At 41.4% G+C, this 27,863-nt stretch overlaps 1 protein-coding gene across 5 annotated transcripts; it reads left to right on the forward strand.

Annotated features, from left to right (window-relative positions):
* Positions 1-2: 2 nt before the first annotated feature.
* On the forward strand, positions 3-27,812 carry LOC124143975 (X-ray repair cross-complementing protein 5-like). 5 transcript variants are annotated; one of them, XM_046513170.2, is made up of 20 exons: positions 3-60; positions 2,110-2,200; positions 3,763-3,867; positions 4,893-4,967; positions 6,100-6,147; positions 8,134-8,188; positions 10,690-10,783; positions 11,587-11,665; positions 12,836-12,943; positions 14,711-14,787; positions 15,204-15,287; positions 16,672-16,768; positions 19,954-20,068; positions 20,483-20,571; positions 21,603-21,731; positions 22,177-22,288; positions 22,755-22,916; positions 24,479-24,579; positions 25,263-25,355; positions 26,165-27,812. In XM_046513170.2, exons 2-20 carry the CDS (start codon positions 2,129-2,131, stop codon positions 26,282-26,284), a joined length of 1,815 nt encoding a protein of 604 aa, XP_046369126.2. In that variant the 5' UTR covers positions 3-60; positions 2,110-2,128; the 3' UTR covers positions 26,285-27,812. The 5 variants fall into 5 exon arrangements, with proteins under 5 accessions (XP_046369126.2, XP_046369127.2, XP_046369129.2 ...); XM_046513171.2 differs by having other exon boundaries at positions 15-73; XM_046513173.2 differs by lacking the exon at positions 3-60 and adding an exon at positions 102-307.
* Positions 27,813-27,863: the final 51 nt, after the last annotated feature.

A 27,863-nucleotide genomic window follows, 5' to 3' on the forward strand; every position in this document is an offset into this window, starting at 1 on the left:
CGCGAAAAGATTACTTCCGGTATCCTGCTTCCGTTTGCAAGATTGCGAAATATTTACGAGGTGAAGATAAATTGTAATTAATGTCCATTTCATAAGCCCATTTGCACGATGTCTATGTATTTCTGTTTAAGGTCAACAGAATTCTTTCGGTTACAGCAGTTGTCATTATATGAACTGCATTCAATCTCAACTAAAATGCAGGCGAATCTTTGAGAAGAAGGGTGCACCGGGGCAACAACAACAACTAAATCCTCTTCCAATACATCGTCGGTACATAGAGCGTGTATTCTTACGCTCGCTGAAGGTTGTACGTGGCATGCCCAAGGGTGTTGTGAACCTTTCTATTGTAATGACTCTATCAATTACCTAACTACAAAATTCCTAACCGTAAGACAAAGGCCATGTTTATGCCATTGCACTACATTGCTAATCTAGCATCAAGAACCGTGAAGATCCAGACCGCCGTCATATAGCTGGAATATTGCTGAGTGTGGCCAAGTAATCTAGCATTAATGGGCATACGAGGCAGTCGGGTAGCCTAGTGGTTAAAGCATTCGCTCGTCACGTCGAAGACCTGGGTTCAAATCCCAAAATGGGTACAATGTGTGAAGCCCATTTGTGGTGTCCCACCGCCGTGATATTGCTGGAATATTGCTAAAAGCGTCGTAAAACCTCATTCTCTCAACTCACTCAATGGGCATACCAGTCCTATACAAACTATGCCGGCAAAACACTTCTGTCCGTGGTGGGTATAAACATTTACATTTTCATATCCAACAATCTACACCTAATCTGTTTAAGTCCAGACACAAAACTAAGATTTTAAGTCATATGTAAATTTCAGTGCAGCAATCAGATTACTGGGTGTTAGTCACATCAACCAATAATGTCTGGTATCATTATGATTTTCCATAGGCTTGGAACATAATCATCATGTAACACCTTGTACAGTCAAGTCTTGTTGATCCTACAATCGGCTTTATCTTACACTAATGATGGGAACTCATTAAGTAAGTGCTATTTAGACCTGTTAATCTGACAGTCTTGCACTCCAACACCTAAATCACTCATTAATCAGTATCGTTAATCCAACACAGTTATCAGTGTACTCAGTGGTCATCTGCCCAGGAGTACACAGCCTCGTGTTTAGATGTGAGACAAGTTGGCTGGTGGCTGCATATTACAATGGCTGCAGAGAAACTTGCTTAACAATAAACAATTAATCATTTAGATAAGTAAAACAGTATTAATCAAAACAGAACAAATCACAGGTCTAGATTACCTCAATCTCATTAACCAAAATGCTTGTTAATTTGACGTAATCATATGCAGCCAACCATGTGGATTAACTGGACTTGACTGTATATTGCAAACTTTTGTTTTCAGCGAATTTAGTTTGCAATTCATTGCGATATGACATAATAAGAGTACCCAGACAAACCAAACACGTCATTTCCCACGCCAGTGAATAAGGTCAGCGGTTGCCGTATTCAAGTTTAAAAAATGATTAATTTTTTTACTGAAAGAACTATTAATGCAAGAAAATAACGTAAGAGATGAATGTAGAACACTTTCCAAGTTTTGCACTTTTAAGTTTCTTGCAACAGAGAACTTGTGTCTGAAAGTATACTAGCATTCATAATGTTGCCTCCACATTGAAAAGACAACCGGGACACGGTTGGCCCAGTTGTCTAAGGCGCTGCAATTCACTGTACAGAGTTGTGTCCCTTGGGCACTCCAGAAACCTGTGATTGTTAAAATCCTGGTTCACCCTGATTCTGTTTGTCAGCACCATACCCATGCTCGTGGCTTCACAGAGTAAACGTCTTAAGACCTTCATCACCTCGGGTCTTCTTCCACATGAAGCTGACAAGCCATGACATAACTGGAATACTGTTCAAAGCAGCTTCTAACCCAACTCACTAACTAAAAAGATAATGTCAAAGAAATGCAATATGACGAAATAGGCAAAACAATGATTAAAGATTTAAGTTAACTAGCAACAGAATAGGTTTGCACCTGGTTAACTGCATCTGTGTTGAGTGCGGTGAATAGTGCTGAATGGTGATACTTTGATGGCTATTATGATTTCTTCCTCGTATTCCTCAGGCACTGACGACTATTTGGAATGGCTGACTTTGGATATGCCCGATATGGGGAGGATGACGAAGACCAGGAGGAGGATGAGTTTGACCCACAGGTATCAGTGATGTTTGATAAATCAATGTCAGGTGATTGGGGAATAGGTCATGAAATCTGAAACTGATGCTTTCCAAACTGTTAGATATGATAAGAAAAATAATCTAATAAGTAAAAAATGTGAAGGTTTCAAGGACAGTTGATCCTAATTGGATATGACTATAAATTTGTCAAATCAGTTTTGTTAATTAGCTCGGACGCTTTCCTTATGTATGTCACAGCCTATCAATTATTGAAAATACATGCTAGCGTACATTTTCATAGATTTGCTTATTCCCTATGTGCTCAGAGAATTCTGATATGACTGAAAGTCAAGTAAGTTTTTGATGTGGAACGTTACAGCTTTACAGTATAGTGGTTGCTGTCACTAAAGTGAAAATGCTGTCATGGGCAATAAAAATCAAAGTAGGTGAAACATTGAAAAAACATATCTCATACCTCACCGCACTCTAGCCTGCCACCATGTTCCATTTACTCATCTGTATACATTGGGAATTAATGACAGAAAGTAGGTTTTCCAATATGGTTGCCATGGAAACCAAACTTGACTTCGAAAAGAAATGGTTCGAGCAACATTGGGAGGGGCCATGGAAGGATGCGGATGGTCCAGGCACCATTTGATATAAGAGCAAATAGCTAAACAATAGCTAACAGAGCTCCAGATAAGCTTTTGGTGTTGCGGGTATTTTACCCATGCATTTTAAAATCATTGGGTATCAGTAATTCTATCTGGGTATTCAAATTTCTGTTACCCACTAGTTTTTACACATGTGGGTATTTAAGTTAAATATTTAAAAACACTTCATCTAGTCCCTGCAAACTGGTGTCGTGTGGGTTCGAGAGCTTTATAGGACTCAAAAATACCACGATACTTCCACAAGAAAGTGTGATGGCAAATGATCATGATGTAACTGTCATCGTGGAGTTTGGCAAGGTTGACGGAATGCCTGTTTATAATTTCAAAATAAGTTGCTGATTTGCTAATCAAATACGCAGGGTTACTTCACAATATTTTGATAATACGCACAAGTTTTATTTTTGTAGCGTATCTGTAATGTTCGTTGCGTATTTGATACGCTTGGATTTTTTTTACTGCGTATTTGTGCATTTCTGATGCATATTTTACGCAGATACGCAGCTTATCTGGAGCTCTGGCTAAGCAAGTTCAATATGTTCAAGCAGGCCCAAACTGACCACAGATGCCAGGCCAGTGTTTTGGCCAAATTGACCAGAATTTTTGTTACCCCTTGACTGGCCAAGCCAAAACAGCTATTCATTTGTTTGTGAGGCAAGGGAGAAGGACCTACAACATTTCAAAAGAGGGTCTCTTTCTGATGACGGTCCACAGTATCTTCTCTGAATGCTCGTCTGATGAAGCTGAAAATAGGGTTAAAATAGTGCATGTAATCAAAAGAATGACTAACTTAATTTGTTTCCATTGAAAGCCTCACATTATACGCTAACATGTACATAGGTGACTGGGCTGTTAGCTTGACTTGTTCAGACTTTACAGCTGCTGTGACACAACAATGCTTATGTTGTGATTGCAAACTATTTCTACAGTTTCGGTTTGGAAGCCGAGATGGGCTGATCTTCCTGGTGGACTGCACCAAGGACATGTTTGAATCGGATGACGATGAAGAATCTCACTTCCAAGTCTGTATGAAGGTAAGTGTGGGAGGCGTCACTATGGTACTGTTCTATTGGCACAACAGATCATGTGATCATTGTGTCAGTAAAACTTCTAAAATCTAGCAAGACCAGAACTTGTCGGGAGCTTTGTTAGCTCACATGTAGAAAAAAACTTTGAGATTAGACTGTGATCTGATGGACTTCCATCTGTAAACCATGGTACAAGTGGAGACGAATTAAAATCTTTTGACTTTTCTTCACTTTGGTTTAGTGGTCTGAGGTGCTCCAAGTCACTGTGAAGAGTTGAGTCCCTTTACCAAGTCATTACCCAAGCTCCTCACAGCGATAGTACGTTCTCCGGGAACTCTATACTATCGCTGCCACCAGTCAAAACTCCCCACTGTGAATAGGTGGCCACAACCATGCTTGGAGTTGAACTCGCAACCGAATGACCGTTATGTTTACCAACAAGTGACGACTGTCGTGACGCCGAATACACTTATCGCTGCTAAATTACTTTCTTCGTTTGTCAATTTGAATTTCTGTTTCATTAAAACTATCGTGTTATTGATATAGTAAGAATGTAAGGGAGAAGTTGGTTGATTTTCCGTTAGTCTGCAATCTCGAACCAATCTGATTAACAAAACAACAAAGTAAATTCATCTGGAAAACATGGTCAGTCGTAAACCTTTTCAAAATGAAATATGATGGCATTCCCAAAGACATAAACAAAAGTATAAACGTTACTACATTTGGGGTTAAAGGTTAATTTTCAAGATTCTTGTAATGGCCGCGCCCACACTGGTGGCAGCGATGTTACCGAGAGTGTAACGAAGGTGTCACGCGCTGGGAAGGAGCTTGAGCCATTACCATTACCATTTGTTCTAAGATAGAATTTTTTTCAATTAACTATGCTGTGCTTGTGAGTTTGGGTAAAAATATTTACAACCTGTGCTTCTTTGGACTCTATCCAAAATATATCTGACAGTGTGATATAATTTAGACACTGATCAAAGTAATGCTAAACCCAACTCACTCACTCACTCACTCTTGTGTTTCAGTGTGTGCAGACCTGCATGCAGAACAAGATCATCAGCAGTGACAAGGATTACATGGGCGTTGTCTTCTTCGGGACAGTAAGTTGGCTGTCTTTCTTCCTCTGGCCATCCCCATTGGATTCCGGGTAAAAATACGGCTTCCGTACCCCATGCTTGTCTCTTTAGGTGGATTGTGGGTAAGAGGACCCCAGTACCCATGCTTGTCTCTGTGGGTGGATTGTGGGTAAGAGGTCCCCTGTACCCCATGCTTGTCTCAATGGTTGGATTGTGGGTAAGAGGTCCCCAGTACCCCATGCTTGTCTCAATGGGTGGATTGTGGGTAAGAGGTCCCCTGTACCCCATGCTTGTCTCTGTGGATGGATTGTGGATAAGAGGTCCCCAGTACCCCATGCTTGTCTCAATGGGTGGATTGTGGATAAGAGGTCCCCTGTACCCCATGCTTGTCTCTGTGGGTGGATTGTGGATAAGAGGACCCCAGTACCCCATGCTTGTCTCTGTGGGTGGATTGTGGATAAGAGGTCCCCAGCACCCCATGCTTGTCTCTGTGGATGGATTGTGGATAAGAGGTCCCCCAATAGCCCATGCTTGTCTCAATGGGTGGACTCTGGATAAGAGGTCCCCCGTACCCTATGCTTGTCTCAATGGTTGGATTCTGGATAAGAGGTCCCCAGTACCCCATGCTTGTCTCAATGGGTGGATTGTGGATAAGAGGTCCCCAGTACCCCATGCTTGTCTCAATGGTTGGATTCTGGATAAGAGGTCCCCAGTACCCCATGCTTGTCTCAATGGGTGGATTGTGGATAAGAGGTCCCCTGTACCCCATGCTTGTCTCTGTGGGTGGATTCTGGATAAGAGGTCCCCAGTACCCCATGCTTGTCTCAATGGGTGGATTCTGGATAAGAGGTCCCCCGTACCCCATGCTTGTCTCTGTGGGTGGATTCTGGATAAGAGGTCCCCAGTACCCATGCTTGTCTCTGTGGGTGGATTGTTGGTGTATAAGAGGTCTCTAGTACCCCATGCTTGGCTCAATGGGTGGATTCTGGATAAGAGGTCCCCAGTACCCCATGCTTGTCTCTGTGGGTGGATTGTTGGTGTATAAGAGGTCCCTAGTACCCCATGCTTGGCTCAATGGGTGGATTCTGGATAAGAGGTCCCCTGTACCCCATGCTTGTCGATAAAGCTACTGACCTTTGTTCTAATTGCATTCCAGGAAAAATCTGAAAATCCAACTGATTTCAAGCACATCTACATTTATCAGGTGAGCTTAATTATTCATCTTTGAATTTGATATTTTCAACAGCACTTTGCTTCCAGTGGTCCTGATCGTGTTCACAACTCCATCGTGACGGTGTGTCCAGGATCCTGGTTTATGTACCGATACTCAACACAAACGTAACCACAACAGGCTACGTAAGAAATAAACGACGAGTGGGAGTTGTTTATCATACAATAAAACACTGCAGGGAGAATGAATAATGATATAGAATAATGAGCCGTTTAGTTATTATATGAGATATCAACATTATGTACTGCCCCTTTTAGGATGACGATACATTGTACAAGCTTTAAAAATATTTACCCGTAATTAAATAATGATAACTCCCTCAATAGACTCTGACCTCAGAATTGTGCATTTTATGCACAGGGGGGTATTTCCAGCATGTCATAATCCTCACATGGATTACCTGTACCTTTTCCCTAATACCAATTGTCATATCTCTCCCATTTTTGATTCGATCGTTCAGCCATCATGTTGACCTGCGTTGCCCAGCTACATCTCACAAGACACTTCCCTCTAAAAAATAACGTCTAATGTACCATGAATTTGGAATTTACTCGATTCTGATTGGTCAATCAGAGGCTATTAAATCACAATAAACCCCCTCTGATTGAAACAGCTGGTTTGACGACCGCATCACCGCGGAAGCTAATATTCATAGAATAGTACTATTTTCAGTCTCTGTCGGTAGGCATATTTAAATAATTATATCTACAATTACAGGTTACAAAATGCACAGGTGCGGTTGCTACAATATTCAAAGGGTGTGTGGCAATACATTTCAACCAGGAAACACGATAGAAATCTACAAAGGGAATGTATTTACGGTTTGGAGACAACAGAGAGCTTGTAATTTTGGCGCTTTTCTATATACGACTGTGACGTCATATCTTTTGCGTCACAATGAGCGATATGACGTCATAATGGTGACGTGCGATGTATTGCGAAAGCCTTGCAAAGCTTGCTTGTTTTCATGTTAGCTTACCAAGTTGCTGTGCTTATATGCTTTCAATGCCTGTCATATGTTCGAGTGAAGTATTACGGTGTAAACAAACTGCTTGCGTATATAGCGCCATATTTTGTTCAGTGATTCCGTAATTCAGATCGATCACCCACTCAAAACACTGGATTCATCCCTTGGTGCCGCTTCACTCAGTATATTTGCTAACACCAAAGAGTTCTCGTTGTATTTAGTCATGGTAGAATGGAGATAAACATACTGTGTTTTCAATGCAGAGCTAGGTTACCTGTAGATTTGACCGCGCTAAATTTAACATTTGAAACCTCACGCTGTGCGTTCGGTTCCAAATTCAATTTAGCGAGGTTAAATCTACAGGTAACCTAGCTCTACATTGAAAACACAGTATGTTTATCTCCTAAATATACGACGCCATCATGTTACGAGCACATGTTCGAATCTCCAGAAATGACGTCATGATAGAACAATGTTTTGTCGTGAAATAAACCATCCTGCATTCTTCATTGTTTTTTGCGATTTATCACGTAGCTATCTTATATAAGTGCTTCAACAGGACAGCGGTTACTTAAGAATTGACTTCCATTGTTTTTTAGGGTTTATGGATGTTTAAAGTAAAATAACGGTGTTCACTCAGTAACATTACAATGATAACTAGGCCTGGCTAAAAAGAACGATAATCGGAATTATTGTAAATGGGAAGAAATGTTGTGAAATGTTATGAAGTAATGTTTAGATTTACCAAAGCAGACTTGTAATTGTCTATCTTGACAATTGAAAGCGGGGCGGTCGGGTGTGCATACATGTGTCACTGGTCACCAGTGGCGTGGACTCGTTCGAGACTTACTTGCATATTTGCTTAAAGTTACTTCTCTGATATTTATCAATAATTAATCATTATTTTGTTAGTGATTATCAATCTCTATGATCTATATCAATAGCCAGCCTGATGATAACATGACTCTCACACTGTTATTTTGTTGTTTCAGACTCTGGACCAGCCAGGTGCTCCTCGTATTCTGGATCTGGAGGAACTGCAAGAGAGTAGGTTTCATCAGTCAGCGACTCAGTCCTAAACTTGAGTCTAGTAAAAGTCTTTTTATCTTGCTCATGTGGTAAGCTCAGCTTGCATTAGCCCATACAATAACTTAAGAATTGCCTGGCGCTCTCTGTTAATGGGATAAAACAAGGACTGGTTGGCTTGGTGTATGAGTTAGGTATCCATGTTAAACTGTGACGTGGTATCTCAGTGGGCTAGCACTTTAAAACCAGCATGAGTCCAGACTAGTACAAGCAGCCATACACACACGTGCATGCATTTCTCTATGTAAGTGATATAATCCCATTTCACCTCCCAGACCCCATTTCACAATATAGGTGATATAATCCTTAACGTGACGTTAAACCCCACTTCACTACTTCACCTTCTCTGTGTACTCTGTAGTAGTGATTGCCAGTGGCATGATGATATAATGATTACCCATACTTTACCAATATTTATATTTCCTTCCTTTATTCTGTATGATTTTACCCCAACACAACCACTGTTTCCGAGACACCGAAGAATGGACTTGTAAGGGAGGTAACTCTCAATGTCATTTGGGGCGGTCGGGTAGCCTAGTGTTTAAAGCATTCGCTTGTCATGCCGAAGATCAGGGTTCGATTCCCGACATGGGTACAATGTGTGAAGCCCATTTCTGGTGTTCATCTTGTAACTTTTATCCAAAATTTAATTCAACTTTGTTTACATTAATTTCATCTTGTATGAACTGATCAGCAAATCACATCAACTCACCATGAACTTGCCTTGAAAAGAACAGTAGTCATTGGATCACTGAATTGACATTTCTTTTCAGTTATGAAATTGACCATTGCATTAAGTATTTATAAAACTAAATCATCCATAAATCGGAAAGAAAAGGTGTGAAACAGTTGATTGCTATTTCCGGCTTATCTTATGAGACAAATACACATGTAATCTTAATCTCTGTGTATGAAACATTGTCCGACATACAGTTCACAAATACCATTGAATTTGTAAATCATTATGTCTCGTGATGTTTTATGGTAAACTTCATGTTTTCATTGTCAAAGAACACAAATTCCTATTGCCGCCATGACCATAACACAAGTAAAGCAGTGTGCTTGTAAAGGGAAGTAACTGCACACTTTATTGGACTGCATTGTTTTTAACCCCATAGCTTTTCACTGTCGGAAGGGACCGAAATTAAACGAATCCTGAAATTGTCACAAGATTTCTTCCATCAGATCCATTTCTTCCATCATGTAGTAATTTGACAGGAAGGGACCAAAATTAAAAGAATCCTGAAATTGTCACAAGATTTCTTCCATCAGATCCATTTCTTTCATCATGTAGTAATTTGACAGGAAGGGACCAAAATTAAACTAATCCTTAAATTGTCACAAGATTCCTTTTATCAGATCCATTTCTTTCATCATGTAGTAATTTGACAGGAAGGGACCAAAATTAAACTTACCCTTAAATTGTAACAAGATTTCTTCCATCAGATCCATTTTCTTCATCGTGCAGTAATTTGACAGGAAGGGACCAAAATTAAACGAATCCTGAAATTGTCACAAGATTTCTTCCATCAGATCCATTTCTTTCATCGTGTAGTAATTTGACAGGAAGGGACCAAAATTAAACTAATCCTGAAATTGTCACAAGATTTCTTCCATCAGATCCATTTCTTTCATCATGTAGTAATTTGACAGGAAGGGACCAAAATTAAACTAATCCTTAAATTGTCACAAGATTTCTTCCATCAGATCCATTTTCTTCATCGTGCAGTAATTGACAGGAAGGGACCAAAATTAAACTAATCCTTAAAATGTCACAAGATTCCTTCCATCAGATCCATTTCTTTCATCGTGTAGTAATTTGACAGGAAGGGACCAAAATTAAACTAATCCTTAAATTGTCACAAGATTCCTTCCATCAGATCCATTTCTTTCATCGTGTAGTAATTTGACAGGAAGGGACCAAAATTAAACTAATCCTTAAATTGTCACAAGATTTCTTCCATCAGATCCATTTCTTTCATCATGTAGTAATTTGACAGGAAGGGACCAAAATTAAACTTATCCTGAAATTGTCACAAGATTCCTTCCATCAGATCCATTTCTTTCATCGTGTAGTAATTTGACAGGAAGGGACCAAAATTAAACTAATCCTGAAATTGTCACAAGATTTCTTCCATCAGATCCATTTCTTTCATCATGTAGTAATTTGACAGGAAGGGACCAAAATTAAACTAATCCTGAAATTGTCACAAGATTTCTTCCATCAGATCCATTTCTTTCATCGTGTAGTAATTTGACAGGAAGGGACCAAAATTAAACTAATTCTGAAAATTCGACCAAACCCAAGCAATAAGGTCTAAAGTTAAACCTACAGTTGACCAGACAAAGTCCTCTATTACTTATTCTAGCAATCAGGATCTCGCCTCTACTTTCTGAAACAAACCAATCTGAGGCCTCTGAGTTCAGTTGTCATGGCTTGTCTTCTGCTTGCTGTGTTGTAGAGGGCTACAAGAAGTTTGGTACCAAGTACGGTCACAGCGACACCTTCTCCCTCAGTGAGGCTCTCTGGACGTGCGCCAGCATGTTCTCCAAATGGTATGTACCGTAATTAGGGCAGTAGGCCTCGGGGTGGGAGGGGAATCCTGGAATCGATGCTCTTGATATCAATCACTGGTCCAGACTCAATTATTTACAGACCACCTTCATATACTGGTAGCTGAAATATTGCTGAGTGCGGTGGCAAACAACAAACAAACAAACAACAAACAAACAAACAAGCTGTGGGGATTCCTGGTAAGAAAGAGTCCCCAGCAACTCTGCTTGTCATTCAGGGATCAAATGGTCAGCTTTGGTTGATTGTGTGTCACCCTACCCCAACGACGTAGAACGTTGTGAACAAATAGATCTTTTGCTCTTATACGATGCCTCCATTCGAGGTCATTTATGTTATTAGACATTTACTGTACAAAGGAGAAGCCTCTATGGTCTAGGGGTAGAGCGTTCACCGGGGGAGCAGAAGGTCCGGGGTTCAATCTCTGTGTGCGTCATACCAAAAGACGTTAAAAGATGGTACTTGTTACCCTGTCTGGCGCTCGGGAATAAGGGGCTAAAACAAGGACTGGTAGCCTCAGAGTCAAGTATACTCTGTCTGAGTGGGGTATTCATGTTAACCTGCGGCATGGTATCTCAGTGGGCTAGCACTATAAATTGGCATCTCTTGGATACAGTAAACCCATTTCACCTCACCTCACCTCACCTGTACAATACCATATTCTTGCGGTAATTTAAAAGATATATATTCAGTGGTTGCTTGATTTGCTGGTCACCAGGTTATTTCTTGCAAGCTCACAAATGGAAGTGTCATGGTAAGATACACAGAAGCTGTGTCGTTGTTTCAGCACTCAGAAGATCAACTACAAGAGAGTGATGCTCTTCACCAACAATGATGACCCTCACTCTGGGAACCCTCAATATCAGGTGCGCAGAATCTACTCCCTCTGAATATAGGCATTGACGGCCAGGGTGCCGTTGTACAGAGCGATCTTAGCGCTAAGGTGGTCATAACTTCCATACCTTAACATAGACCTACGACAGTCGTAGCGCTAAGGTGGTGGTAACTTCCATACCTTAACATAGACCTACGACAGTCTTAGCCCTAAGGTGGTCGTAACTTCCATACCTTAACATAGACCTACGACAGTCGTAGCGCTAAGGTGGTCGTAACTCCATACCTTAACATAGACTTACGACAGTCGTAACGCTAAGGTGGTCATAACTTCCATACCTTAACATAGACTTACGACAGTCGTAACGCCAAGGTGGTCTTAACTTCCATACCTTAACATAGACCTACGACAGTCGAAGCGCTAAGGTGGTCGTAACTTCCATACCTTAACATAGACCTACGACAGTCGTAGCGCTAAGGTTGTCGTAACTTCCATACCTTAACATAGACTTACGACAGTCGTAACGCTAAGGTGGTCGTAACTTCCATACCTTAACATAGACCTACGAGAGTCGTAGCGCTAAGGTGGCCGTAACTTCCATACCTTAACATAGACCTACGACAGTCGAAACGCTAAGGTGGTCGTAACTTCCATACCTTAACATAGACCTACGACAGTCGTAGCGCTAAGGTGGTCGTAACTTCCATACCTTAACATAGACCTACGACAGTCGAAGCGCTAAGGTGGTCGTAACTTCCATACCTTAACATAGACTTACGACAGTCGTAGCGCTAAGGTGGTCGTAACTTCCATACCTTAACATAGACTTACGACAGTCGTAGCGCTAAGGTGGTCGTAACTTCCATACCTTAACATAGACCTACGACAGTCGTAGCGCTAAGGTGGTCGTAACTTCCATACCTTAACATAGAACTACGACAGTCGTAGCGCTAAGGTGGTCGTAACTTCCATACCTTAACATAGACCTACGACAGTCGTAGCGCTAAGGTGGTCTTTAACTTCCATACCTTAACATAGACCTACGATAGTCGTAGCGCTAAGGTTGTTTTGTACAACGTCAGTTGTCTAAGAAGACTTCCCCTGCAGCCTCAACTTAAGGGCTGGCTTGTCTGTTTGTGCCATTTTATGTGTTCTTGAGCATCATGGCCAAGGTAACCGTTTCCAATTATTTGAACTTCAGCGCCAGGCAAAGACAAAAGCAAGTGACCTTCATGAGACTGGGATTGACCTTGAACTGATGCACATGCAGAACCCAGGGGAGAGGTTTGATGTCTCCAAGTTCTACAAGGTTGGTTTGCCTTGAGGGGACAGTTCAGTTAGCGTTTGCAATTGCTCCTAAATATGCATAATAAATTGGATATTGTGAAGCTTTTTTGTATTTATTATTATGTATTTTTTAATTCTGCCGAGGGGGCGGTCGGGTAGCCTAGTGGTTAAAACGTTCGATCGTAACGCCGAAGACCCGGGTTCGATTCCCGACATGGGTACAATGTGTGAAGCCCATTTCTGGTGTCCCCCGCCGTGATATTAATGGAATATTGCTAAAAGCGGCGTAAAACCCTACTCACTCACTCACTAATTCTGCCAAGGAGTCTGATATGGCAAGTTGGCAACTCTGTCTATGACCAAGGCTCCATTCTGTTATGTTTCTAATTTCTAACTTGTATCGTTTGACTGGACCGTTTTGATTTCTATGTAGGCCAGGAGCTTCTGGCATTGCTGCCTTTGCCTCTAAGAAAACTTTAAGCGTTTCCTGTCACATGGAGTGCACAAAATTAAAGATAACTAAATATAACCATTTTGTACATGAAGACACTAACTATTAACGTAGCTTGAACATTCCATGGATGTGGCTACTCTCAGGAATGTTAATTTGTGAATTAAAATTCATTGTGATTAAGTATTAATTGTCATACCAGTAATTATTCAAATTCTGAATTCATATGATTTAAAAATATGTATTCATATACATATTCTGATCAGTAATGCTGATAGATTTCGTAAGAGAGGAAATTTCTCAAAATTAAAATGCTCTCCTAATCATGCTCAAAACAAGAGTAAACATGATAAAGGGAGCAGTATATGATGATGATGATGATGATGATGATGATGATGGGAGGCTTTGTTTTCAGGATCTTCTGTACACAGATGATGATGATGATGAGTGAGTGAGTGAGTTTGGTTTTACGCCGCTTTTAGCAATATTCCAGCAATATCACGGCGGGAGACACCAGAAATGGGCTTCACACATTGTACCCATGTCGGGAATCGAACCCGGGTCTTTGGCATGACGAGCCAACGCTTTAACCACTAGGCTACCCGACCGCCCCTGATGATGATGATAGGAGGCTTTGTTTTCAGGATCTTCTGTACACAGATGATGATGATGATGATGATGATGATGATGATGATGATGATGTACACAGATGATGATGATGATGATGATGATGATGTACACAGATGATGATGATGATGATGATGATGATGATGATGTACACAGATGATGATGATGATGATGATGTACACAGATGATGATGATGATGATGATGATAGGAGGCTTTGTTTTCAGGATCTTCTGTACACAGATGATGATGATGATGATGATGATGATGATGTACACAGATGATGATGATGATGATGATGATGATGATGATGATGATGTACACAGATGATGATGATGATGATGATGATGTACACAGATGATGATGATGATGATGATGATGATGATGATGTACACAGATGATGATGATGATGATGATGATGATGATGTACACAGATGATGATGATGATGATGATGTACACAGATGATGATGATGATGATGATGATGATGTACACAGATGATGATGATGATGATGATGATGTACACAGATGATGATGATGATGATGATGATGTACACAGATGATGATGATGATGATGATGATGTACACAGATGATGATGATGATGATGATGATGATGATGATGTACACAGATGATGATGATGATGATGATGATGATGATGATGATGTACACAGATGATGATGATGATGATGATGATAGGAGGCTTTGTTTTCAGGATCTTCTGTACACAGATGATGATGAGCTGACAGAGTTACCTGACCCTGCAGAGAGGTTGGAAGAACTGCTCACCAGGTAGCGCTGTCATTATTGCTTGAGTATTTGTCGACATGCAGTTGTATCTTCATGATCTGTACAGATTGAATATAGGAATGGGTGCTGTCCGTCCATCCATCACGTTTCATTTTCTGGAGCAGAACTAAAAAACCATGAAAGACAACTTAACCAACCTTGGCACATAGATAGGTCTAGATGTGAACTGGTGCCCTTTGATAGTTTGGGATTTTGAAAAAAAGATTGGGGGTTTCCATAGCAACAACTTTGACTTAGCTTGACAATGTGCTCGTTTCTGGAGCAGATCTTGAAAATCGTACAATATTTTTTGCCTTGTACACAACCTTTCGTGTCCCCTTGGCAGGGGATATGAGTATTTCATGCTTGTTAGTGATAAAAGAGGGTTACCAGACAGCTTCAGTGTCGTACTATTTCAGGGTGCGATCCAAGGACCACAAGAAGAGAGCACTGCGCAGGATCACCTTCAACCTCGGAGGTGGCCTAGACTTCTCCGTTGGAGTGTGAGTAGAGCCTGATGTGTATAGTCACGTTGTAGTAATATACAATTTTTAATATACATTTATCCACCTTATGAAATCTTCAGTGTGATTTGCTATATTTAACATTGGTCTATTTTTATCTAAAACGTTTACAATGAGAAATGAGAAAACAGTTACCGTATTCGGCGTAATAAGCACCCCACTCTAATAAGCGCCCACGGCGATATTTGCTAAGATATTGGCTAGTGAACAATCCCAATTAGCACCCCTTCCGATGGATCAATGTACACAAGGCTTATTTATTCGTGTATAATACGTATGCTATATGCATCCGTAATTATGGAAATTAAATTCTGGAAAAATATATCTGTCGTATATAAACATTTTAGGCTGTGTTGTTTTTCACCAAAATAATATTCTAATAAGGGCCCCCTAATTCTAATTTTGAGAGCGCCCTGGGCGCTTATTATGTCGAATATGGTAGATAATAATAATACCCTTGTGTACATGTTATTTAATTATTAATATTATTGTATTGTGGGCCGATGGCCTTTGTTACTGAATTAATTTGTCAGTCTGTCTAATATACATGGATAACCAAAGCCATGAGATAGGCTGTAGTAGGTTTGGAGAATCTCTGTCTAGGACAGATTGATGGGTGGGGAAATGTTTCTGGCACGACTAAGTGCCGCAACTCTACACAGCCAACTGAGGTGCCTATACTGCTGTGAAGCTGCCAGGGAAAACATGGATTGCTAAATAGAGTGCATGAAACAGTGGTCGTGTTGGGTAAAATCATACAGAACAATGGAAGGAGTAATAAATATAGTCAAGTTTGGTTAATCATTCTAACATGTCGCTGGTACATAAAGGAGGTGAAATCTAAATAGAATGTTATGAGTAGTCCTTCTACCTTGGACCCGTGAAGATCCGGGGTAGAATAGGTCTTCAACAACCCATGCTTTGCCGTAAAAGGTGACTATGCTTGTCGTAAAAGGCGACTAACGGGATCGGGTGGTCAGGCTCGCTGACTTGGTTGATGCATGTCATTCGTCCCAATTGCGTGGATCGATGCGCATGATGTCAATCACTGGATTGTCTGGTCCAGACTCGATTATTTACAGACCGCCATCATATAGCTGTAATATTGCTGAGTGCGGCGTTAAACAACAAACCAATCAACCAACCTTCTACCTTGAGTCGATAGTACCTGGCTCACTCAGTCACTCACTCCCTCACTCACTCAGTGTTTTACTGATTTACTCAGATTAGTCATAATGTTTGTTTCGCCAAAGGGAGGTTATCCTGACTACCTTCCTGGGGCTATTTATGGGTGTGAAGATGTAACAAACCAGCTGTGTTTGCTGTAGGAACGCAGTGTTTATTTGAATGTTTCATCTGCCAGGTACAATCTTGTTCGGAGTTGTCCTAAACCATCTGCAGTGAAGCTGTCTCGGAACACCAACGAGGAACTGAAGAGTCACTCCAAGACATACCTGGAGGTTAGCATATTCTTGTATCATATAATGGATAGACTTATTGATGGATGAACCAGTCCCGATCTGATAAACATGCAGGAGCTATATGCCTCCATGCGCAAACACTCTTCATAGTGTTTCCCCATGTGTGAGTGCTCATGCAATCCAAGATGGCTGCAAATCATTTGGCACTTTATCATAAATGGTATGAGCATTGTATTTCTAGGCAATTTCTAAAATAAAACCAGTATGTGAAAATATCTCATAAACTTCAATTATTTTAAGACATACATTTAGGATAAAGGGATTATTACCATCGTGTTTCCTTGTAAATTTCATCATTTTTCAACTTAGCCTGTCTCACACTATGCATTTCTTCCTTCTTGTTTCGATCCTTATGTGGAAACCTGTTGAACAAAGTTTCCAGCTTCTAAAAACATTTCGCCCAAACACATCCCAGATGGCCATGGTCACCACCCTAACAAATGGGTCATGCACTGTAATCCCTTACATGACATGATTTCGTGATTACCACTACCACCTCATTCACTTTCTCATCGCCACTCTGTGGAGTTTTAGAGAATCTACTTTTTTGTTTTTTGAGCGTGAGCTATTTCGTCATTCGTATCAAGAAGAGGAACATGCTGATCCTCGTGATAATTGCTGTGATTGACGCAGCTTTTGCTCCCAGGATGTTTCCAGTGTTCGCACCTATCGACACAAATGCCACACGCGGGAATCAGAACAAGCCAGCTGTCCCTGTTACTGTTGCCATTAGCGTAGTAGAATCATCTCCTGTGTCTACCATATCCTCCTTGTCGGTTGAATACGATGTTTCCTCACTGACGACGTTGCCACCAAATTGACCCGGGCGCCTGTCTCCAGTGCACCCATTACCATGCATATGTTGGAGCATGGTTCTACTTAAGGACAGCTCTTCCAATCCAGCTTTGACAGTCCCCACTGTCGACCTTCCCAGCGCTCCCCGGTCCAACCTAACCACTTGTCTCAGGACCGACGGTTCGACTTCACTTTTGATTGATGGTACGTGTTTGCCCTCTACTTGTACTAGGGAATGACGGAGTCGGGAATGCTCTCGTGCCTCAGAAACGATCGAGGGAATTGCAATCAGGGGATAGATGTTCTAGAGAGTTCCTCAAAGGATCAGCATTCAAGGGATCGACATTCCAAATCTAAGGGTTGACGTTCTCGGGATCAATACTCACACGATTGACGTCTGGGAGATCCACCTTCTCAGGATTGTCGTGCTACTGATTGATCTTGAACCGGAGATACTGATAAGTCACGGACAACTCCATCTCAAAAGGATGATCGTCATCAATCTGAGGATGATTCCAATACCGATTCTGCAGATCATTGTCCTGATTATTCCCGCTCTTACGACCCAAACCATCCCATTGTTGTCCATCCTGAGCCCAGATGATCATGAAGACATCTCCTTATGCCCAGTTAGAGCGCTCCATATCTACCTCGAGGCTGCACGGCCACTTCAGTGCAAGAGACTCTTCATCCCCTTTCCCCGGCGTCCACTTCTCATGACTATTCTTCGGGACTACGCCAATCCACATGAGACTGGAGCCGTCGCCTCTACCAACTGCACAGCAATTGCATCCTGTCCGACATCATGGAGGGTTGTTTTTAGAAGTCTGATACTGTCTTTGCTTCCCGCTGTCTTTGTGACGTCTCATTCAACAACGTTTAGGGCCTCGGCCAGTTTGGTCCATGGTCCTGGTGTAACATTTGACAGCTGCACCCCAGTACTCGTTATCCTGTATGTGGTATTATCATTTTTCGGGTTCTCAGACTGTGTACCCAGTGGAGGGTAAGCTACCTCGTCTGTAGAGACTCCGGCCTTCAACATCAAAGTCGCCGCAAGGCACAGCTGTTTTGGCGGTGTCCCGAGCCCTTACCTCTCAGTATTGGTTTGATGATCCTTTGTGGATGTTGTCAATTGCTCCTCTTCCTGTCTTCGATCCTGCGGGTGTGATCGAGAGCTTTGACTTTGACGAAGCGCTAAAAGAGATGCCAAGCTGCCTCACCCTATTGGCCATTGGAGATGTTGGTGTGGTCTGTCCTGTAGAACTGATTGCCTGGAGACCACTTCCGGATTAATTATAACAGATAGGTTGAATACCTCTAGATCTCTATTCCAAGCAGAGCGGCCGTTTCTGTAACAATGTCTCACATGAAAACACGTAAGACATTATACCTGATTTCATTATGTTACGACTGACTAGCGTACAGGTGTCACATTGTCTGTGATGGTGTTTCTACCCACTCACGAGTTCTTGTCTTTACAACACTGTGGTATAGCTTATTGTTTGTTTCACTGTTTAGCCCCAGCTTCCTCGTGGACGTCTCATGGTTGTAGTCTATTGAGGCTACTGTATCCGCCCCCCCCCCCCCCATCCAACCACAGGATAATGCATTGTGTGAGGATAAGTTTGAAATTGTGTAAATTTTACATTAAATTGGATATTCATATCCTTATCCTATCTCACAAACTATATGCCCTCCCAACCATCCCACATCACAGCTCCGCTAGCCTGACAGCTCTAAGAGAGAAGACCCGCGACGATTCCGGGGTAGAATAGGTCTTCAGCAACCCATGCTTGCCGTAAAAGGTGACAATGCTTGTCGTAAAAGGCGACTAACGGGATTGGGTGGTCAGGCTCACTGACTTGGTTGATGCATGACATCGATCCCAATTGCATGGATCGATGCTCATGATATCAATCACTGGATTGTCTGGTCCAGACTAGATTATTTACAGACCGCCATCATATAGCTGGAATGTTCCTGAGTGCGGCGTTAAGCAACAAACCAACAACATCTAAGAGAGAAAATGATGTGGCTGAGGTAGTCAGGTCATCATGCCATGTAAACTCACAACCCATGGGATTACAGGTTGTGACCAGGGTCATGCTGGAATGTGTTTTGGCGAAATGTTTTTAGAAGCTGGAAACTTTGTTCAAGCACGAAGAAATGCATAGTGTGAGATAGGATAAGTATATAGATACAATTTGATGTAAAATTTACAATATTAGAAATAAAAATTCTTTTACGCAAGCCCTTGATACAAAAACACTCTGTTCACAGCCTTGAAACAAGAGCTGCGACACTTTTCATAAATTTATTGAGATCAGTTTCGTGGTTTCCGAGTTGAGGTAAGATTTACTGTGTTTAAGGAAACCGGGGAAGTGCTGATGCCACAAGATCTGAAGAAAGCTCAGACCTATGGCAATCGCAGAATCTGTTTTGAAAATGATGAGGTGACTGAGATTCGCAGGTTCGGCTCTTCAGGTGAGTCGTCTCCCTTTAGTACTTCAGTAAGTCTGGAGAGGAATGTCTGCTCTCAGCTGGGAACCACTGCAAATGAGGAACGATGTAAAATTGGCTGCATAAATTGATCGTAGGTCATCATGACATAGCAGAGGTGTAGTGAACTGTTGTCATTAGTATTATGAATCATCAATCACTGATTAATGTTCGAACATGAATAAGAAAAGTTTATTTTTTCAATTAGAGCATTCTTTTCAAATATGTTCAAGTAATTGGCAATAAACAAATACCAAACTATGATATGTCACTATTCTACAGCACAGGAAATATTGCTGATTAATGCTTATGTACATCTTGTACTTAACTTTTGTGGTATTATTAGCCACTGGAAGTTGAATAAATGTCCCTGAGTTTAGGGGTGACATCTTCTTTCAGGTCTCACACTGATGGGGTTCAAGCCTCGGACCTCCATAAAGAAACATCACCATGTTAAACCATCCTCCTTCCTGTACCCTGATGAGAGTGTAAGTGGGTCCTAGATGGGTCCTAGAGATTCCTAGATATGTCCTAGTTGAGTCCCAGATATGTCATAGTTGAGTTCTAGATGGGTCCTAGATATGTCTAGTTGAGTTCTAGATATGTCCTAGTTGAGTCCCAGATATGTCCTAGTTGAGTTCTAGATGGGTCCTAGATGAGTCCTAGTTGAGTCCTAGATATGTCCTAGTTGAGTCCTAGATATGTCCTAGTTGAGTCCTAGATATGTCATATTTGAGTTCTAGATGGGTCCTAGATGCGTCCTAGATATGTCCTAGTTGAGTCCTAGATATGTCATAGTTGAGTTCTAGATGGGTCCTAGTTGAGTCCTAGATATGTCCTAGTTGAGTCCTAGATATGTCATAGTTGAGTTCTAGATGGGTCCTAGATGGGTCCTAGATATGTCATAGTTGAGTTCTAGATGGGTCCTAGTTGAGACCTAGATATGTCCTAGTTGAGTCCTAGATATGTCATAGTTGAGTCCTAGATATGTCATAGTTGAGTTCTAGATATGTCCTAGATGAGGGGAGGTGAAATGGGATTTAGCATCACATTCCAGATTATTGCAGTTACATGGCGATGTGCATGTGTGTGTGTGGCTACTTTTAATAGTACGGACTAGTGCTGGTTTAATAGTGCTGATACCATGCTGCAGTTTAATGTGAATATCCTAGACAGTAAATTGAATCCATGTCGACCAGTCTTTGTTTTAGCCCCTTAATGCTGACAGCCGGGCAGGTTACTAACAATTAAACATCTTGGGTTCAAAGTCTGGAACAAATAGTTTCACATGGTGTATTTTAAGACTTTTGAAGCTGACAAAAGGGGCGCTGAAGGAACTGCTACTGTTTGTATAAGTACAAGTGTTCATTGTTTGTATTAGAATCTTTGGAAGAAGTCTGTAATTTCCAATTATTCATTAACGACGGAAGGCATACTGGAGGAACAATCACAACTGTAGTCCTACATGATCCCGGAGAAAGACAACTTGTCTTTTACTGTTAACTTTGTTATATTTCAGACTTACGCTGGTAGCACGACTGTGTTCACGGCACTGTTAAGAAAATGTCTCGACCGGGATGTTGCACCCATCTGTAAATACATTCCTGGGAAAAACAATCCTCCCAAGTTTGTTGCTTTGATGCCACAGGTAAGTCTTTATAACCACAGGGGTTTCATTGTTGTCAGAGCACTCACTCACACACATGATCACTCACTCAAACAATCACAGACACGATTGCTCAAACAATCAATTACTAATGCGAGGACTCAATCACTCACAGTGTCACTCAAACAATCAATCACTAACGCAAGCACTCACAGTGTCAATCACACAATCACTCAATAACACAATCACTAATGCAAGCACTCACTCACACACACAATCACACAATCAATCAATCATTCACTCAATCACTCACCCATGCATTAACTAACTCATGCAATCAGTCACTGAACCAATCAGTAATGCAAGCACTTACACACACACACACAATAACTCAAGCACTAACCCAAGAAATCAAGCAATCACACAATTACTCACCCATGCAATAAATGACTCACTCACTCACTAACGCACTCACTCACTGTTGCAGAAGGAGGAGGTGGACGAGCACAAGGTACAGACCACCCCTCCAGGATTCCACATCATCTTCCTGCCCTTCGCCGACGACTTCCGCAAGGTGCCAGCGGAGGACTGTCCAAGAGGTAAGGACTACTCCCATCAACTCTGTTTAAATAGCATATCCCTGACAGTAGCCAAATATCTGAACTTGGTTTAGAATGCTCCATGTTCATGAACCCATTTCTGTGCATTTTAACAATTCACCGACTTATAAGTTACATTGTCTGTCAACATCCTGGATTAATAAGTCAGTGAGTATGTAAAACAGACTAAAGGGATCAGGTGGTCAGGCCCGCTGCCTCGGTCGATTCATGTCATCCGTCCCAATTGCGTGGATCGATGCTCATGATATCAATAACTGGATTGTCTGGTCCAGACTCGATTATTTACAGAACACCGTCATATAGCTGGAATAATGCTAAGTGCGGCGTCAAACAACAACCAAACCAACCCAAACCGTATATAAAACAGGACTAGGATTTTGGAACATATGCAATATGGCTGAACTGGTGGAAAGGGAGATAACCCATGCGTGTGATGGTGTTGCAGCAACCACAGAGCAGATCGACAAGGCCAAGGAGGTGATCAAGAAACTGCAGTTTAAGTTCAGCAGCGAGTCCTTCGAGAACCCCGTCCTGCAGAACCACTGGCGGAACATCGAGGCTCTGGCATTGGACAGGGATGCTCCGGACGATCTGGTCGACTATACCAGTAAGTAAGATATGTACATCAGCTCGATGAGAGTGAGGCGCCGCTATTTGTTTTAAATCCTGGTTGGCACGGATTATGATTCCAGGTTTGTCTGCTCCATATACATATTCGTTAGTTTCCCCAAGGGGATACCTGCATCACTTAGGTTTACCTCCACATCATCCTACTCTGATAAAGGGGGAAACGATATATCCGTGCACCGGTGCATCATGAGTGTTTGTGATGATAAAATACACGATACGTTATTTCTGTATCGATACAAGACGATACACTTGATGAAATAAATTACTCGCTATTCGTTTAATGACCCCTGGCATTTTTGTTAGTCAGATATCGCAAAATGTGTTGTAATTAGCGTTCACTACTGAAATAGCCACAACGAACATGTCTCAACAGCTGGCTTTTCCTTTTCAATCTGCTCTGAAATATTTATTGTCAAGAAGTTTCCCAATCTCATTAAAATCAGATCTAAGTTCTCGCTGTTTCTAAACAAAGATCTGAGGACATCCCATTACGGGTTACATCAGAACGACCTTTTGCGAACTTTGACTGACCACTGAAATTACTAACAAGAATTTGACCAAGATCAGCCAATTAGAAAACAGCTTTCTTGAGCTTTATGACACTCGCTTCAAGCTGGCGACTTCAATTTTAGACCGCTTGAAAAATGTGTTGACACAGCTCTCGATTAAAATTTTGAAAACTGAACAAACAAACATTTTGGAATGTCTAATATATGGTTGAGATTGTATGGCAGTGCTTCCCCCCTTTGCAACGTCTCTTCCATTCAAATGTTTATCCCATGGAAGCGTGAGTTGGATGATGACTTTGACAGAATCAGTCGTATAGGCCGTAACCATTTGGAATACCCCGAGTTAACGTTTTCGAGGTTGCATGATTAGAAAACACATTCCGACTGTCACTTTCATGATCTGGTAAGCTACGCTCTGATTGGTCGGATGAAAGGTCGTTCTGACGTGACCCGTAATGGGATGTCCTCAGATCTTTGTTTAGCGATAGTGAGAACTAAGATCTGATTTTAATGAGACTGAGATGAGTTACCATGCGATTCAATGTAAATATGCGTATCGTGATACGTATCGTGACCTATGTATCGTGATAAGTATCGTATCGTGACCTGGCTGTGTGGTTTCACCCTAACTCTGATGGTGTGAGTGTAGCACCTTTCCTCCATAGTGTCAGATGCTGGTTGACCTGGCTCACACTTAATTATTTAAAGGTGCCCAGGATTTTTACAAAATAGCTGGCTGTGTTGTTCATTCACTCTGAACCCATGAAAATCCAGGTAGAAAAAAGGTCTTCAGCAACCCAGGCTTGTCGTAAGATGCGACTAACAGTATTGGGTGGTCAGATTCACTAACTTGGTTGGTACATGTCATCGTAAGGATCGATGCTCATGATATCAATCTCTGGATTGTCTAGTCCAGACTTGATTATTTACAAACCCCTTTCATATAGCTGGAATATTGCTGAGTGTGGCGTTAAACAAACAAACAAAACTTTCAGTCTGCCTCAAACATTCACTTTGCTCTAATCTCCAGTGCCCAAGGATGAGAAGATGAAGAAGCGAGCTGGGAACACTATTGATGACTTCAAGGACCTCGTGTTCCCTGAAGACTATGTCCCTGGTGCCAAGAGGAAGGTGAGGAATGACAGAGTCCATTGTGACACCTACACCAGCGCTAGACAGGGGTTGGGGTAGCCTAGTGGTTAAAACATTCACCTGTCACGCCGAATTCCCGGGTTCGATTCCCCACATGGGTACAATGTGTGAAGCCTATTTCTTGTGTTCCCCACTGTGGAATATTGTTTAGAGCAGAGAAAAACCATGCTCGCTCGCTCGCTCGCACGTGTGAAGACAATGTGTGAAATAGTCTCAAAACGTTGCTGACTAGCTAGCCTCAAAAGTAACTAGACAGATTCAAATATCACTAGCTTAAATATGTGACGATTAATTTTCTAGAAATTTGATTCTGTGACGGTGTCAATAAAGTAAACCCATGAGTCAAATATTATGAAGGGGGGTAACTCTGATCTTGCATTTTTTCAACCTGGATACATTATGCATATTAAATTGGTCTTCTTCTTTTTAAAATTTTGTTGATTGTATTGATCAACAGAAGCTGGAGAACTAACAGGTGTGCATAAGAAATCAACTGTTAAGACTTATGTAGCCAGGACATTCCAGAATATTTTTTGCACACTGTGTACAGACACGGCTTCTTTCAATAATAAGGTACAATAAGACTGAAAATGGGTGTGATTGGGAGGGGATAAGGACTGACTATGAAAGTTTTGAATGTTCCATGCCATGATGTGCTTCAGGCCGCCCCGAGTGAATCGGCCGCAGCCAAGGCAGCCAAGCTGGCTATGACAATGGTGGACCTCGACATCAAGAAGGAGGCCCAGGCTGGCCGGGTAGGTCCCTTGCTCCGTCTCCTGCAGAACCAGGGACACCATGATACACATTTACATAACATTAAGTGGGGTTGTTTCATCTACTAACTCCAGAGCTCATGTTGAAATAAGTTATTATCCCCCGCCACGATGTGGAAGCGGGATATAGGAATGGGTGCCGTCCGTCCGTCCGGAGCAGATCTTGAAAACCGTACCATATTTCTTCACCAAACTTGGCACATTGATAGGTCTAGTGGTGAACTGGTGCCTTTGGATAGTTTTGGATTTTTTTTTAAAAGTTATTTTTCGAGTTTCCATGGCAACGACTTTGATTAAGACTGAAAATGGAGGTAGTCCTCGTTTCCGGAGCAGATCTTGAAAAACGTACTATATTTCTTTACAAAAAGGCCCATTGAACATAGTTCACAGGAGCTAATGTATTGCACACACCCGACATGTCATATTGGCGGGGGATGTGAGTATTTTATGCTTGTTAGGATATTATGATGCAGGTATAAACTCCAAAGTTTTGCCAAATTTCATGCGTCACACAGTCACAAAAAAGCATCAAAAGCAGGATAAAATGTACAAGGCGGCTAAATAGATCAGATGAGAACTGAAGTGGTTATGTTAGGCATGATTTAGTTTCACTTTGATGATCGATCGGTTAGGATGATTCAATCAATCACAACTTTACAATATTCCTAGTGGAGAATTTGTTTATAATTAAAGCAAGCTAGATCGTGGGTAAGACTAGCCTAGATGTACCTGCTTCCCAAGTGAGGTGGAGGGGAATGGTATTCTGAAGGATATGTGTTCCTATTTTCCAGTTGGGTAAACTAACTGTAGCAGTGCTGAAGGAATACATCAAGAAAGAGAAGATACCATCATCAGGGTCGAAGAAGGCCGACTTAATTGATGCCATTAGTGCCCACTTCGGTGTGGAGTGATGGCGGCGGTCGGTTACTTGGAGACTCAAGTTTATACATGTTTGACATGGACAGGCTTGACTGTGCAGTTGTTATAGTCGGAGCAATTATGACAAGTCTGTTAGTTTGCACATTATATCCTCATTTTGTCAGACATGCCAGTGGAACCATCAAGCTACAATTTTCTACGATTGGAACTGTACGAATTTAGCGCATCAGGGACTTGTGTCATGAATCTTACAAATGTCGTACATGTTTGGGGTTTTTGGACGCCTAAGAAACATTTGTAAATTTCTCGTCAATCACAAGAACAACTGTAAAACATCTCACTCACTTATAACAAACGACTTTATCTTAAAAAAAGGCCATCATTTGAGTATTTACAATGTCTGTGTGATGCCACACATCTTGTTATAGTGCAAGTAATTGTAGTAAACATGGCCGTCCGAAAACGTTTGCTTCCAAAAACCTATGACCTGACGATACTTATAGATCTACAGTAGTCAGAGTGCTGATAGCTCTGTTGAACAGGACACAGCAGGGTCACAATGCAAACACAGATCATAGTGTAAGCATGGGCTAGTTTTGTTTAATGAATATGGTATGAAAACTGAAGGATTTTATTATCAGTCTAGGTATTGCTACACTTTCAGAGATAACTCTGGGGCTGCTGGGTGGTTGGGTAGCCAAGTGGTTAAGCGTTTCGCTCGTCACGCCGAAGACCTGGGTTTGATTCCCGACATGGGTACAATGTGTGAAGCCCAATTCTGGTGTCCACTGCCGTGATATTGCTGGAATATTGCTAAAAGCGGCGTAAAACCATACTCACTCACGGGCTGCTGGAGTCCCACAGTATGATGTATCAGTGCACGATCTCCCAATTACATTATTAACCTGGGAATATTTGCACAGACACAGTTTCAGTTGTGTAAAACATGACCAATGTTGTTGATTGCTAACTTCAGGAATGCATAAATAATTCAATGAAGAAATTGAAGTTATTAACACAGTGAATGAGAGGTTGTTATGGTCTATTCATGACAATATCGTCATCATCCAGTCCCAGTTCATGATAGGATTATTCCACAGTCTGCCTGCCTGGTTGTCTTGTCTGTGAAGGGCAGAAAGAACTTTTTGCTAGAAGGCATCCATAGATGCACAAATGTAAGTTTGTGTGATTCTCCCGCCCCCCAATATATGAGGAACTTTTCTTGTCGCCTTTTCACAGAATACATGGGGGAACCGTCCAATTAGTGACCCACCTGGAAATAAGGGTCCTTATGGATGAAAAATCCCATTTTGCTTTCTAATATTTTAAAACTACAGAACCTTAGGACCAGAAAATTGCAGTTTATATTAAGTTTAAGTTCATATTTATTACAGAGCTACATGGCGTGAAACATTTGGATTTATTTTCTGCAAAGTCCCATTTTCAGACTTATGACTGTTTATGTAATGATAGCAATTAGTCAGTATGTCTGATTTTATTGAACATAGACATCTATGCTGAAATGTATTGAAATATTTTTTTTCTTACATTACGAACTAACGAGAAAAATAAGATTTTTTAACAGTCATCGTACATGGCGATCTTTACAAA

This window comes from Haliotis rufescens, unplaced genomic scaffold (assembly GCF_023055435.1).
Source record: "Haliotis rufescens isolate VD_foot unplaced genomic scaffold, xgHalRufe1.0.p SCAF_6, whole genome shotgun sequence".
Taxonomy (NCBI): Eukaryota; Metazoa; Mollusca; class Gastropoda; order Lepetellida; family Haliotidae; genus Haliotis; species Haliotis rufescens.

Excerpts from the sequence above, each read along its gene's own strand:
- LOC124143975 (XM_046513170.2), top strand. The coding sequence starts at position 2,129 with ATGGCTGACTTTGGATATGCCCGATATGGGGAGGATGACGAAGACCAG. Across the intron at positions 8,189-10,689 it reads TCTGGAGGAACTGCAAGAGA|AGGGCTACAAGAAGTTTGGT; the intron begins GTAGGTTTCATC and ends GCTGTGTTGTAG. Across the intron at positions 16,769-19,953 it reads ACTCCAAGACATACCTGGAG|GAAACCGGGGAAGTGCTGAT; the intron begins GTTAGCATATTC and ends ACTGTGTTTAAG.